Source organism: Euprymna scolopes, chromosome 6 (assembly GCF_053919585.1).
Source record: "Euprymna scolopes isolate OS-2025 chromosome 6, ASM5391958v1, whole genome shotgun sequence".
Taxonomy (NCBI): Eukaryota; Metazoa; Mollusca; class Cephalopoda; order Sepiida; family Sepiolidae; genus Euprymna; species Euprymna scolopes.
The window spans coordinates 144,671,779-144,688,482 of NC_136487.1; the positions used below are offsets into that span (position 1 = coordinate 144,671,779).

General features: G+C 33.0%; 1 protein-coding gene across 1 annotated transcript in view; it reads right to left on the reverse strand.

Annotated features, from left to right (window-relative positions):
- Positions 1-16,704, reverse strand: part of LOC145278026 (ammonium transporter Rh type B-like) — a 132,242-nt gene that overhangs the window by 15,204 nt on the left and 100,334 nt on the right. Inside the window, exons 4-6 of the mRNA XM_080130236.1 lie at positions 15,007-15,157; positions 11,838-11,982; positions 9,135-9,298 (exon numbers count right to left, since the gene is read on the reverse strand). Of these exons, the coding sequence (XP_079986362.1) occupies positions 9,135-9,298; positions 11,838-11,982; positions 15,007-15,157 (460 nt within the window). The remainder of the gene's footprint in view (positions 1-9,134; positions 9,299-11,837; positions 11,983-15,006; positions 15,158-16,704) is intronic.

The following is a 16,704-nucleotide window of genomic DNA, read 5'->3' on the forward strand; positions in this document are numbered from 1 at the left end:
TATTAATCATTTGTTCATATTATAAGCTCTATTTCCTTTTCGGTTTTATTGAGCTTTTACATCTGGTTGAGATTACTTTACCTGTAAATATTAACTCTTTAATATATATATATATATATATATATATATAGAATTCTTGCATATATATATATATATATATAGAATTCTTGCATATATAAAATTCTTGAATATATATATATATAGAGAGAGAGAGAGAGTGAGAGAGAATGCTTGCATATATATATTCATATATATATATATGTGGAAGCGTTCTTTATATATATATATGCAAGCATTCTTTATATATATATATATATATGCAAGCATTCTTTATATATATATATATATATATATATATATATATATATATATATATGCAAGCATTTTTTTATATATATGCAAGCATATATATATATATATGCAAGTATATATATGCAAGCATTCTTTATATATATATATATGCAAGCATTCGGATATATATATATATAAGCATTCTTTACACACACACACACACATATATATATATATATATATACAACCATCTATATATGTGTGTGTGTGTGTGTGTGTGTGTATGCAAGCATTTATATATATATATATATATATATATATATAAATGCTTGCATACACACACACACACACACACACATATATATATATATATATATATATATAAGAATTCTTGCATATATATATAGATGGTTGCATATATATATATGTAAAGAATGCTTATATATATATATATATATATATATATATATATGAACAAATGATTAATAAAACATGTTAAAAGACATCTTGAAAAAGAGTTAAAAACATATTTAATTTTAAAAAAGGAAGCACAAGATAAGTGGATAGTCCTTAATCCGCGGAGTTTCGAAGAAATACTCTCATAGGGCAGTAATTAGCAAAATGCGGGATCGGATTTTGCATATAAAAGTATTTAATGAAACTACAAGTAAGTCACAGATCTTACTTGGTTAAAAAAAGGGTGAGGTGGGGGAAAAGGGGGTAAAAGAAAAATGATAAAAAGATTTCACATGAATGGATAGTCCGGTGAAGGGTAAAAGAGTATTTATTCGAAACTCTGCGAATTAAGGACTATTCACTTATCTTGTGCTTCCTTTTTTAAAGATTAAATATGTTTTTAACTCTTTTTCAAGATGTCTTTTAACATGTTTTATTAATCATTTGTTCATATTATAAGCTCTATTTCCTTTTCGGTTTTATTGAGCTTTTACATCTGGTTGAGATTACTTTACCTGTAAATATTAACTCTTTAATATATATATATATATATATATATATATATATATAAGAATGCTTGCATATATATATACTTGCATATATATAAAGAATGCTTGCATATATATATATACACATATATATATATATATATATATATATATATATATATATATATATATATATATATATATATATATATAAAGAAGGCTTGCATACATATAAAGAATGCCCCGCGGTAAGACAAGTTATCAATTAAAATCTAACATTCAACTCCACCGACTTTAGAAACGTGCGAATATTTTAAAGAACAGTGGCGCCATTTTAAACGCTCTTATTTGTACATCATTTATATTAGAAAGAAACTTTATTTCTTAATAAAAAAATATTTCGTTTATGTTTATATAGTTCGCGTCAAAAACAATCGCAGTTATCTTCTCTTGACTACTTTTCGATTAAGTAATAAGGCCGGATCTGTTTCATAGGTAATGGTGAGGTATTACATCTTGGTAAAGCCTAGTCAAGCTCAAAAGATCGTCTGTTCTCATTACAGTGCGAAAAGAAAAAAGATTATGTTGAACAGGAACTTTCGGTCGGCGCCAATTGGCAAACACATGCGATATTTGTATTGCATTTCTGTAAACAGATTCATTTATTGACTGGTCTCTTTGTCGCTGAAAATATACAAAAAAATTAAAAGGGTCGGTCATTGTGAGAATTAAGTTTTCACTGTTTATCTTGAGAGGCAGGTGGTTCCCTTCATGCATCATCGTAAAGCATGACAGGGCTAAACATTCAGAAACCCACGCACAGTTGGGAATGTAGCTTACTTTAAAAAGGTCCCCGTATTTATCTTTTTCCTTATGTATTCCGATTATCTTGGACAGAAGAGAAAACAACCCAGAAGGAATTAGAAATAGCAAACACATAAAGGTTTCTAATAAAATAAGTACGAAAAAGATAAATGTGGTTCCTGGGCCATGTGTACTGAAAACATGGAATAGAACAGATTAGTTTGACAGGAAAGATCGTGGGTAGAAGAAGCAGAGGTCGATAGCTAGAAATATATGTTGACAGCCTGAATATCTGGGCAACATAAAAATGATGAGCAACAATGAATTCATGGATACCTTGAGAGAGATAGATGGAGAGCCATAGCCGACAATGCCTGCAGAAGGCAGGAAACAACTTTTCGATTACTCAATGTTAAATAGATTCTGGATATTTGGAGAAAATTCCCATCATTCTACGTGTTGTATATTTAATATATTGAAGCTAGTACGGAAGGTCATTGCAAAAACAGAAAATATTTTTTTTACGTAAGAAGAAAGCCACCGGGAAAGGATGGAAGTGTTCTTAGATATGTTTTGTACAGAAAGTCATCCGATAGGTATCGAAAATCGAAAAAAGCCCGACCTTAGAAATAGTCTTTCTTCTCTTATAAATTAAAAAAAAATATTTTTACAGGGGAATAGATTACGTAACACCAGCCGGTATAACGTAAAATATCCCTCTATAAAAATGTTTCTTTTTTTTTTTATATATAACTGCAGAAAGTAGGTTTAACATCGTCAAACCCAAACATCAGCTGACGTGATATTGTAAACAAACGCAGATGGAATTTGATGAACAACGTTATCATTATTTTATGGTTTTATTTTTTATTTTGATTTTTTTTTCGAATTAGTCCGCCGGGAAAATAATTCCTCGTAATATATAATATTCAATAGAGGATTGATTCTATAATAATACATATGCAATCTGTATGAATTAAAATATCATGTGTAAGCGTATTGTACAAACGGGCAACACCAAGCAACGCCTGACAGCCAGCTAGTATATATATATATATATATATATATATATATATATATGAGATAGAAAGAGAGAGGAGGAGGAAAGAGAGAAAAGAAATTAAAACTGTGAATTAAGATTTACAATTAAAATTATTGTTCGACTAAATATTCCCCCCCCCAAAAAAAAACAATTTTCAAAATCGCGGAATTTCAAAGAATGCTATTCTTGCTATTCTTATCAGAGGACAGAAAGAAATCAGCAAATTATATTTGTAGCAGCGCTAGAATTTGCTGGTTAAGTCATTAAATGAAACAATGAAACTACAAATTATGGTAGTCATAAATTGCAAAAAAGTATATACCATTTAAAACAAACTAAACTAAAACAAACCGGGAATAAATTGCAGTTTGCATAAAACTCTTTCAAAGATAATCGGAAAAGCGAAAGATAATTCTTTAAAAAAAAAATCCAATAGTCGGAATTTAAAATCCGGTGGAGTAAAAGTAATCCGGTTGGATTATATAAGCTGAACGTGTGTGTGTGTGTGTGTGTGTGTGTCTGATCACGAATCTGCTCCTATATGGTTGAGTATTATAGAAAACTGATCACATATAATGATAGAAGATGTGTTCTTTATAAGTTTTGGTTTCGGTTTCGATTTAGCTGTCAGAACTCAAGTTTATATATATATATATATATATATATATATTTCTTCATAGTTTCGGTTTCGATTCAAGCTGATGCACCCAAATCATATGAATATATTTGTTTACTTTTGCAATCCCAACTTTATAATATATAAGAATAGATAGAAAATTGACTCTATAATACATACATACGAAATCTGCATAAATTAAAATATCATATTTAAGCGTATTTTACAACCGGGCTATGCCGGGCGTCCCAGCTAGCTTAAATAAATACTCTTGCAGTTTTTACAAAAAAGGGTCAATAATACCAGAACGTCTCCATTTACGCTGAACACCCACACAATGCCAAAAATCAATATATTACATATGACAGAGTCCGCTGTGGAATTTCCACAAGTCCCGCTAATGTTCTTAAGTTTAATGTCTCCGCATTCATTTACCTTTTACTTATTGATCCTGATTAACAAGACTCGAGCCAACCATCTATTTATTACAATTACGGTAGCTAAATGATAAACAACAAGGACTGAAGACGTAGGTGTTCCAAGTTTGAATCTAGTTCGTTTCATAAAATCACTTTCACTGCACGTAGTCCATCCTGTAAGTACCCGCTGTCTTTCTAGAACGAATTCTGACTAGAAAAATAATGGGGGGGAAACAATGGCAACAATAGAATCTTCGGATTCATCCAATATGGCTATGGTCACACTTATGGTACTTACTCTTTTTTTCACATATGGTTTTTATATTATGAATGGCCATTGAGTTCAACCTATTTAATTGTCTAAGTAGCTGGAAAATTCTTAATTTGCCATTACTAGATTCGTCATAAAAGCAACCAAAGCGTGTAATTATATCCTTACTTAATATTATCTTTTATCATTAATTGCTATTATAATTGTTAATTGTTGATTAATGAATTGTTGTATTCTTGATATTGCTTTCACTAATTGACTTCCGTTGAAAAAATAATTACCTTGAAAAAAAAAAAACTAAAAATAAAACAAAAAACAAACAAAAGAACAAACTTCCGTCGGTTCTCTCATTAGTTAAACTGGAAAAGATTTTATTGCTGTTAATTGAAACAACGGGATTCGAAAAGAAACGCCCAACTCTTCTATGTAGTCAGCTTATATTGTTTGTATTAAGCAAAAAAAAAAAAAAAAAAAAAAAATGGCGTCATAACACAATTTGAAAACATTTTACTCATTCATTCATTATACGTTTTAATTTTATCTTAAAAAAACAAACTGACCTTAGGTTAAGTAGTTAGCCAAGTAAGTTTTAACTTTCTTGCTTTCTTTCTTTGTCTTCAAAAGAGAGAAATAATTTGAGAGAGAGAGACGAGAAAATTAATGTGGCAACGGGAAGGAAATAAAGAGAGATATATAGAGAGAGGTTAAAAAAAAAAGATAGCACACACTTGCAACTGATATATTTTGTCATCTGGGCCTTTAGTAAACAGCGTGTAGCCCTGCTAGTATATATATATATATTAGTCATCCACATACAGTAATGTTTCGTAGTTCATCAGTGCAGGTAGACAGGCAACTACCTTAAGCCAGGATCGAAACCCGACTGCCCAAATAACAGTCAAGGCTTCTCACCATTACGCTATACGGCTGCTGCAGTGAGGGTAATGAATTCAACGATGTTTTGACATCGTCCAAATGCCTCCGCTCGATTTGTGCACACAAAGTGCGTCGCTTAATACGCTAATGGCAGTTTGTATATCACTTCCCAATATGCTCAACCTAATATAGGGTGCATTAGTAAAAAAATAATTATGACAGCCCCTTTAAGAAATTCGTTTCTTATCGTTGAGCACTTTCAGTTGAATTAAAAGTCGGTCAATTTAGCTCTTATGCGTAGATCATCGTATAACGATTTGATCACTGTCTGTCTGACGTAAGGAACATTTAAATTATAATGTTTAAAATTCAACGCTATTTCACACGGTTAATAGTAGCCGAATGGATACGGCCTCCGCTAATCGAGCCAGAGATGTCTCGTGTCGCGGGGTTCGAATCGTTCGACTGGTAGTAATCGTGACACCCTGCACTGAAGAATCCCGAAAGGATGAAACACTAGTGTCTGTAGGTATTTAATTATTATAGTAAAAAAATAATTATATATATATATATATATATATATATATATATATACCCACACACATGTGTGTATGTATGCATGTATATATAAATGATATATCTTTCTTTAGATAACCATAACACAGAACATTCGCATGGGGCAAATCCAAAGGTTTATTTACAAAGGATACAATACGCGAGTCTGACTCGTTCGGTTTCTTCCGAGCTCTCTATTTCCGGAGAAGTATATCTACAATGTCTATCTGATTATCCGGAGGGTGCTAGGTCCTTCAATTATAAGAATAAAGTAGATTTAAAAAATCTATTTATAACAATTAAGCTACACAGGGGCGTTCGTATTTCATCCGTGTATGGAATCGTAAGACTTACGACCTAGCTCTATTCACATATTGAAATCTGTTGCAGTAAATACTTACATCTATACATAATATATTGCATCTATTTATATTATATGTGTACACTAAATATGTATATATGTAAATACGCATATATATATTATATATATAATATCTAATATATGTACATACAAAATATATAATATTTATGCATGCTTATGTATTATATATGTGTATATATATATATATATATATAAGTACACACACATATATATAAGTACATATATATATATATATATATATATAAAGTACATATATATATGTACTTTATATATATAAAGTACATATATATATGTACTTTATATATATAAAGTATATATATATATATGTACTTTATATATATGTACTTTATATATATAAAGTATATATATATATAAAGTATATATATATATATATATATATATAGAGAGAGAGAGAGAGAGAGAAAAAATAAAAAAGGAGCAAACCGTATTATGTGTTCACCAACGTTTCGTCTTTATTTCGAGACTTCCTCTGGGTCGAAATAAAGACGAAACGTTGGTGAACACATAATACGGTTTGTTCCTTTTTTATTTTCTCTATTTTGTCGGAATACTATTTCCATTATTTTCATCATATATATATATATATATATATATGTACTTTATATATATGTACTTTATATATATATATATATATATATATATATATATATGTACTTTATATATATGTACTTTATATATATATATATATATATATATATATGTACTTTATATATATGTACTTATATATATATATATATATATATATATATATATATATATATATATATAAGTGAGGATCTGTGTGTACGAACAATTCTCAACCATATATACTCCACGAATTTCTTATCTACATACTTGAATTTTAGGTTATATGGTATTCAGATATGTGGAAAAATTTTAATCTGTTTTTATCTGAAAGAAAAAGGAACGCTAAGAGGTCAAAATTAGTACGTGGGGTCTTCGGATTTTTCTCTGTTCGTCAAATGTTTCACGCATGCGTAAATCGTTCACATAACACATTACTATGTTAAAGAATATTTGAAAACATCTTTTAAAGAGCGTGTCAAGTTGAGCTAATGATTATCATACTTGACTCACTGTCTTTACGTTTTGGTTTCGATTTTAGCGCGAGTCTTATTTTTTTTTTACTTACAAGAAATGAACTGTTTAGAAAAAATACAATGCTCACATGTACATGTCTCAGTTTCTTTCTGGTTTTCTTTACTTCATTTTTTAAATGGCCTTTAACGTTACGTTTAATGCCTCCGTTATTTCCTTTATAATAAATAAGAATTCTGCATTAATTAAAATATAATATCATGCGTGTTTTAGAACGGGCAACGCAGGCTCGCATGCTAGTACACACACACACACACACACACACACATATATATATAAATTATGCATATATATATATATATTTATATATATGCATATACATAATTTAATTAACGTCCGTTTCTCTTTCTTTCTTATTTTTTTCACACAAAATTCAAGCAAAAATATTCTTCACTTTTGGGATTGAATTATATTAAAAAAAAACTACTTTAATTGTTCTACTTAACCGCCATTTACAATTAAATTACCCCACGATTATTAAGTTTCTATTCATCACTTTCGTCCTTTCCCGCTGTATTTTGTTTGACCTCTGAACTTTGTGTGTCTGCGTGTCTGTCTGTGTGTAAATATTTGACCGAAAACCTCTTAAACATGACACTGAAATTAATAGGAAATAGTAATCATACACCAAGAATAGATTATAACGAGTAAAATCTTTCTTTGGATGCATGAATAACGCGTACAGAAATACGTCGGCAAGTTATAATTCAAAATGTTCATTTCAACTTGCCGCCATATTTCTATTACTTCTGTGCATGCGCAAATTCATTCATAGTTTAATTTAAATTTTTCATATCTATCTGCCGATAGCTCAAACGATAGATACAATATAATATCTAATGGCTATGTAATAATAAATACGAAATCTGCATGAATTAAAATGTATTTAAGCGTAGTTAATGACTGGGCAAATCCGAGCGTCCCCTCCGCTAGTATGAAATAAATGATAAGCATTAAAAATTCCTTTTTTTTTTAAAACTAAGCGTGACATCCAATCATAAAATTTAAATCTGTTTATTTTTCACATACGACTCCATACTAGGTGTTTTTTTTTTGTTTTACGGCATATCAACCCTTTCCGGGTTATTTAATGCCGAATCCAAAGATTTTGAAGAAAACGTTTTTAATAGAATATTTTTGTTCAAGTCGGTTTCTATTTAACCCATAGTTGGGACCCTAACAGGTACTACCACTCCGGGTCAGAGTGGACCTGGGAGCAATGGCAATGCGGAGATAAGCAGAGAGCACACACAGCACGTAGAAGTCTACCAAATGGTCACCCATCTGGTATTGGCCAGGCTCATCGTTGGTTAACTTCGGTGATCTGACGGGAACCAGTGTGTCAAACGTGATTATGCCGTATAAGGGGGGGGGAACTATAGTTCAGAACAAAAATAAAAATTGCCTCAGTCTAGAAGGACTTCTTCCGTACTGACCGAATGTAGCATCAGAACAGATGGACAATCATATCCTACGCTCAGTCTCGAAAAACAAGGGATAAGCCTTGTAATTTGTTAGCGCGTGTAATTGTGAAGCGCCTAAGTCAGCACTACTTAATTTCTGTTGCAAATGAAAGTCCAGAACAACCGGAAACAATGCCGAGCTAAGCGGAAAGCACACACACCAGCCGTTATTCTTAAATTGTCACTCATCTTAGTACTGACCAAGTTTAACGACACTTTGATGATCTAACAGGAACCATTGTATCACCTCGAATACATCTGAGTACAAAGACGGAGTATGGATAAAAATAAACGATAATTGCAAGTGTAGCCTTTTTAATCTGAGATGAAGTTTATCGCAAATTGAACTAACCATATCAAAGCGACGTTTTCCATCAAGCAACGAAGAGACAGCGTAGGTAACGACACAGCTGGCGGCCAAAGCGTAGTAAGTGTTGATGATTGCGCGTTCACGGTCATCGCCATGAGCTAGGGCGCTGTTGAAACTCGGCCAGAATAACCACAAAAACAAAGTGCCTGCAAAAAAGAAGAAAAAAAAAGAGCACATATTATCATGATTATTAATTCTATATTTTCACTACAGGTAAAACACAGTGTCAATAGTCTTTGTCTGACTATAATATGGATTTGATGCATTTCCGTCTGTAACCAAACGGTTGTTACCTTACGGAATGCTTAACTGTAGGTATAGACAGTTTACTACCCTCGAAGAAATTCCAGCAAAAACCTAACAGCCAGCCGTGGTTCTCCCCAGAATGTTCTGCTGCCATTGCGCACAGAAATAACTTTTTCCATTGCTTCCAACGTAAGAGATGTACTGAGACTAAAGACGCCTTCAGGACTGCAAGCAACCACTGTAAAAAAGTAATAAAGAAGGCAAGAGAGTTATATGCTCAGTCTGTCAAGTCCAAGGTAGCTGAGCAGCGGCTTGGTTCCCGTCAGTTCTGGCAAATAGCAAACAGAATCCTCAACAGAAGTGGGAGCTCTATCCCAACTATCATCAATGGACCTGAGTTAATATCGTCAGCATCAAACAAAGCCAATCTCTTTGCCAAGAACTTTGAAGCTAATTCTACCCTTTACGATAAGGCCGCCAACCCCCAGTATTCCCTTGTATATCAGAAAACATGCTAAGTGACATACAAATATCTGTATGCGATGTTGCGGAGCTAATCAAAAACCTTGATTCCAGTAAAGCAACTGGTCCTGACGGCAGTCCAGTCACAGTGCTGAACTAGCGCCCATACTTACCAAGTTATTTAAGCGTTGCTTCTCAACACCTTGAAAAATCTCATCAGTATGCCCTGTATTTAAGAACTCAGGTGATCGCTCATCTCCCTCTCAGTACAGACCAATAAGTCTCCTATGCATCATGAGTAAGCTAAACAAGAAAGTCGTCAACCATCTCAGCAAAAATAACCTTCTTAGTGACGTGCAATATGGTTTCCGTTCTGCTAGATCTACAGCAGATATGCTTACAGTAATATCTCATAGGATTGGCGAATCCCTCGATGGAGGCTTTCTTTCTACGGCAATTGCTCTTGACATATCAAGGCCTTTGATAGGGTATGGCATAAAGGCTTACTTCACAAGATCTCCAGTCATGGTATAGCTGGAAATGTCTTCTCAATTATTAAATCATCCATTTCTCTCTGATAGGTTCTTAAGAGTAGTGGTTGATGGGCAGAAATCAGAGGCTCTCAGTATTAATGCTGGAGTCCCTCAGGGGTCCATCCTGGGTCCAACTCTCTTCCTGATCTACATTAATGATCTTCCAGACCACATCCTTAAATCATTCATAGACATTTATGCTGACGACACTACCACCTATGAAAGCACTCCGAAGACCGCAAACGACCAAGTTCTCTCTGACTCTCTCTCCTCTGATCTTGAGCACGTGGTACAATGGGGAAAGAAGCGATTGGTTACTTTTAATGCATCTAAAACCAAGCTTCTTTCTTTACAGCAGCAACACTCTGATCCACATATGGCATTAATTGAAATGAATGGCTCTCGTCTTTAGGAGGCCTCAAGTTTTGACAAGCTTCTGGGATTTTGAAACAATAGTCAGTAAGTATGAAGTAAGTAATTTTGCTCCCCCCATGCAATAATTTGATCCTCAGTGTTCCTCTCTCGTATTAATATTACATGTTTGTTTTTACTGCAAATATGTAGGAGTCACTGAAAGCGATGTGGAAAAATTTCTAAGTTTATCTTGTGTAATTTCTGACATACAAAATTACATATCAGAATTACAACTTTCCCATGAAATAAACTAGCATGGTTACTCGAGGTGGCCAGGAAATACAGACAACAATATACAATAGAAAGAAGTTTTAAAAGAATATATGACACTTATATCTATCTTCCTCTCTATCTATTTCACTACATATCGCCCCCTGTTTTGTATATCATAAGTCTAATTCACGCCAAAGTTCGATGAAAAACTATGTTCTAAATATCAGTCTCTCTGACTAATTTTGTTCCTCTTTATTACCAATAAGTTGAATATTAAAAAAAAATGATATATATTCTCTTTCAACATTACCGGGACGGAATATGATAATTTTTATCGGCGAGTCTTGTGTAGTTTATTATTTCTCTATAGAGACACGTACACATTAATAGACAACTACGCTTTATTTAATAGATTATGTTATCCTTTTTCCCTAAGATATGACCTTGAACTATATCCGATGGTGATGCCCCCAGCGGCTTTGAGGAGTGTGGAGCTACCCTTTAATTACAATTGCTCCCAGGTTCAATCTGACCCGGAGTGGTAGTACCTGATAGGGTCCCAACTATGCGTTAAATAGAAACCAACTTTAAGAAAAAAATTTTAATAGGATATATTTTTGTTTCAAAATAACTGGATTCGGCATTAAATAACCTGAAAAGTGTTGATATGCCGTAAAACAAAAACAACCAACCATCCTCTAAGATATGAAATTAACGATTAAATTGTAAAGGTAATCCGCCGCATAGACAGCTATCTTATCTTTTTTTTTTTTTATTCCTTCTTGAACGAACCACAATAAAATCGTGTAGCACTTACCAATCATAGCAAAGATGTCGGAATGGTATACAGCGCCTTCTTTCTTGGATTCTTCAACTTCGGGATTGTGCAAGACGCGACTGACAGTGAGACCAAAGTAGGCACCGAAGGCATGCACAAACATGGAACCGCCAACGTCAACGACCTGAAAATAAACGGCAATTCTTCAGAGCGCAAATAAAATGAGACAATAGCGATTAAGGGAAATTAATCCTGAATAGCTATCTGTCGTCGACTCTGTAAAAATAATTCAAGACACGATAATTAGGAATGGAACAGATCAACAACCATCAAATAAGGCGACAAATAATATTTCCCAAAAAAAAAGTGTTGGAAAGTGTTGCAAATTGTATTGTGCGCGTTTTGCTTGATACTTAAGCTGAGGGTCCGATCAAAGGGCTGAAATTCAGCAATAAATTAAACAACGATATAGTTAATCTTAGTTGGAATTTTGATGATTGTTATGCGTACGGGAATGAAAGCTTACGTGAATGTAACAGTTCTATCGAAGCCTTCATCAAAATAAACAGAAAAAAAAACGAAGGTAAGTGTTTTCGTCATTTAAAGACTGCCATAAGGGTAATTCTATTTCACGCCAAAGTTCGATGAAAAACATTGTTCTAAATAGCGACTTAGACTGCTAACGTTGTTCATATTTATTACCAATAAATTGAATATTAAAAAAATGGCATGTTGTTCTGTCCCGGCAATGTTCAACAAAATTTTATTCTTTTTTTAAGAACGGTGGGGTGTACAAATCGGAGACATATAACGAATAATAAGACATCTATAATATAAGTCTCACCTGTCTGTTTAAATGTATGTATATATGTACGCATGGATGTACGTATGTTTGTATGTATGTTTGCATATATGTACGTTTGTATATATGCATGTTTATATGTATGTTTAAATGTATGTTTGTTTGTTTGTATGTATGTATTTTTAAATGTATGTAAGTCTGTTTTTATCTATGTCTGTTTGTATGTTTGTTCGTATGTATGTTTGTATATTTGTATGTATGTATGTTTTAAATGTATGTATGTATTATGTTTGTTTGTATGTATTATGTACGTATGCATGTCTGCCTAAAACTTTAAAAAGGCGACGGATTTTCACCAGATCGATATCGTTTTAAAGTTCGACTCTTCGGACGACAAATATCGAAAAATTAACTAAAAACATTAATTTCTTCATCCTCAACTGAACACTTTTCTACAGGGAGGGGTTGCTTTTTTTTTCGCCGATATTTTCGAAAGTCAACCTCTCTTTTCGATTGACTAGCCTTAATTTAAGAATTCGTCACTTACGGTTTCGCGATGGGCACAACAGCAAAGACGTCACTTTTTTCACGTTCTTTTCCTCCTTCACGGTACAGGATCGAGCCTGCCTACCTGCCTACTACCACTTTTTATATTTTTTTGATCAACACACACCTCCAAACACCCGGATAACGCCGGGCATACAGGCTAGTTTTTAATAGAGGATGATACACTGCGACGGCGACGACGGTGACGATGACAATTACTTGTCGAGTTCATTATTTGTAGTAGAAGTGAAATAGATGTGAGAGATATGTAAAATGCAGAGTTCTTTTTCCACACTGACGGGAGATACATTATTTATTTGATGGGGACAGACTATTTAAGAGGGAGACAGGCAGTTAACACTTCGGCAGGGTGTTACATATAAATGTTCTTTTACAAAGATGAATCACAAAAACACATTACCTTTCAGATTGAATGATGACAAACGAACACTTACAAATAACATGATGATCTTTATTCATTTCCGCTGGTTATGATGATGATGATGATCAGGTATTCGAATGCCTTGCAGAATTACATCGTCTTGCTTCCCTTTTCTGGTCGCTTCCAAAATAAGGGGTTCAGCTAACTCAACTCTCCTCTCTCCCGAGTCTCCGAGCTGTGACTCCCAGCTATGTCTCTGAACTCTAACTTATTTCGAACCCTCTTACTTAACATATATATGTGTGTGTGTGTGTTAAAATAAGAGAAAACGTAAATAAATTCTATGAATTAAATATTAGTTTCGTATAAAAACCTTAATACACATATTGTAGATTTAACCATTGTTAACATAACCTTAGACTATCAATATTAGCTGTTAATAAATAATAAATTAAAAAAATATTATATAAGATATTTTTAGTGTTTAAACACTATGGTGATCTTATATTAATACGTTGGTAAGGCGTTAATGGCTTGGCCATAAAAATCAAAGATGGCGTAACTATAAAACGCAATTGTAACTACTTTTTTCAGATTTATGTAATCATACCCATATTCTTTTTTAATTAAAAAAATCGATGAGTTCTTATTCTTCTGATGAGTCGGGACAGAAAATATTAAAAAATTAGCAATACTTATATGATTCTTTTTGCCCCCCCCCAAACTGGTGCTCTGAAGAATTGAACATTATGCTGAAAGAAATAAACGGTAAGACGTGCTGCATATTGGAATATGGTATATAGAATGTCTGTCATTTATTTTTATATGCTCTGTAGTTATATTTAATACACATCAAGCTTCATTAATAAAGAGTGACATATATATATATTTACTTGTTTTTAAATCCCCGAAAGTGTTTCAGGGTAAACAACTGGTGATCCCCGAAAACGTAGGATTTACTGACAAAATAATTTTCCAATGAAGGGTTAAAAATTAAATTTTTATAATTTTTTGAAATATAGTTTTAAATGTTAAATAGCTTCCAAAGCACACACACACACACACACACACACATATATATATATATATATATATATATATATATATATATATATATATATATATATATAAGCAAAGATTCTTTTCTAGAAGTATCCATCTGCAAAACACAATACCACGGGGCTGCTACGCGGCTGACTATAACATAATCATTTTCAGGTTCAACGTAAAGAAGTTCTTGTGGAGCCGCCCTCCTACATAATCAAATTCTGTTCAATTCCCACCATTACCAACCGCCACAGTATTGTTTCAGCGGCCACCTGATATTCATTAATCCTTATCCTCGAGTGGATTTTTGGCCTTGACATATGGCGGCTCCTTCGTAAAAAGAAATTCTCGTATTCTCAGACGTCCTGTGATTGCAAAAGAACAATGTAGATGAAGAGACTGTGTTACGCAGAAAAACTTTACTGACTTACCTTAAATGTATGCAATCCTAGATGTTCACTGACGGAGAACAACACGATTTCAATAATCGCCATGACAATCAACTGCGAAGGACTGGCTTTACCGAGAAGAGCACCAAACGAGATGAGGACAGTGGCAGCAGCGAAGTCTGAGGTCAACAAACTGATACAAAATAGAAACAAAAGATAATTGAAATCAATGGCAATTAAGCTACACAGAATATTCTGCGTTTCATTCTCGTGAGAATTCGTCAGGCATAGGCCCTATACATCCCGAAGTGCTCCTCACGAGAATGAAACGCGGAATATTCTGTATAGCTTAATTGCCATATATATTTTCATAACTTACTACCTAGCTCTACCTATGTGTTGAGCACTGTTGAAGTAAACACTGAAAAAATTACGCATAACATTACTTCTTTTAATGACATAAATTAATATACGAAGATATAATCAGAGAAAGGAAGTGGGTGGAAAAGAAGAAAGGAGGGAAGGGTGTAAGATGCGTAAGACTTTGGAGGCGGGGGTAGGTGGAGAAATAGAGAGATAAGGACTGAATGAAAAAAGGGTAGTACAAGCAGACAAGATCGCGATCACTAGTGGACTGTCGGGCTATCGCGGTGTCATAGGGAATTTGACACGTAAAAAGTTTATGCGGATTGGGGGGAGCCTTGTTCATAGTAACTAAGATGCGTCCTCTTAAAGTAAGCTAAGTTACATCCAATTTAAGTGATTTACCTATTTAAATGCATTTGCTATAAAAGGTCTCTAAGAAATAAAGTGAATTAAGAATTGCCGGGCATGGATTGAATAGGTATAAAATCATAAATGTATGTACACACACACACACACACATATATATATATATATATATATATATATATATATATATATATATATATATATATATATATATATATATATATATACTGGAGTTTTTCTTATCCCTTTACTGAAAAGGTTTCGGGACAAGATCAAAGTGTAGTATCTGTTCTTCAGATGCTGCACTTCTATTTCTTGTTCTCTTTCGGTGGAGGAGAAATCCTTCACGACTGAGACAATTTTTATTTTTGTACCTTTTCTCCACGTTAAAAAACGACCCTGGTGTCTAACTCTGTCCCGTGGGGAGGCATAGTAAATAGGTACTGAAAATGTCAACTTATACCAGTAGCACACTTCAAAATAGAACATGTGTCTTATGAATGTGTTTATAAATTTTATGTATAATGCTATGTTTATTTATTTTTTTTTTTTTTAATATTTCCACAACTGGGTATTTATATTAGTACACTTATAAGATTTGTGTTTGGGATCTCTATAAATGACATAGTTATTAAGCTAATGCCAACACAAATTTTATTATATATAATATATAAGACTAAATCCTATCAACAATCTGATGAGTAAGAGGTTTGTGGCCATCGTCTCTCTTTCATGCGGTTGACTAGATTCGTCCGAATCAATTCGTCCGACCATTATTTCTTCTATGATTTCACCATTTTCCTATCAGGTTCCTTTCGGCATTCATTACCATACTACACTTTTTACACATCTAGATGATGTGCAACTAGTGTGACACCCTGTTTATGTTTCTAAAGTTTTTTTTAGAAACACTTACACAATGTTTGAGAGATAAATGACGTTTACTACTTACAAAATGATTTTGGTTAATACTTAAAATTCTACCTAAAAAAAACCCCTAAAAACTAA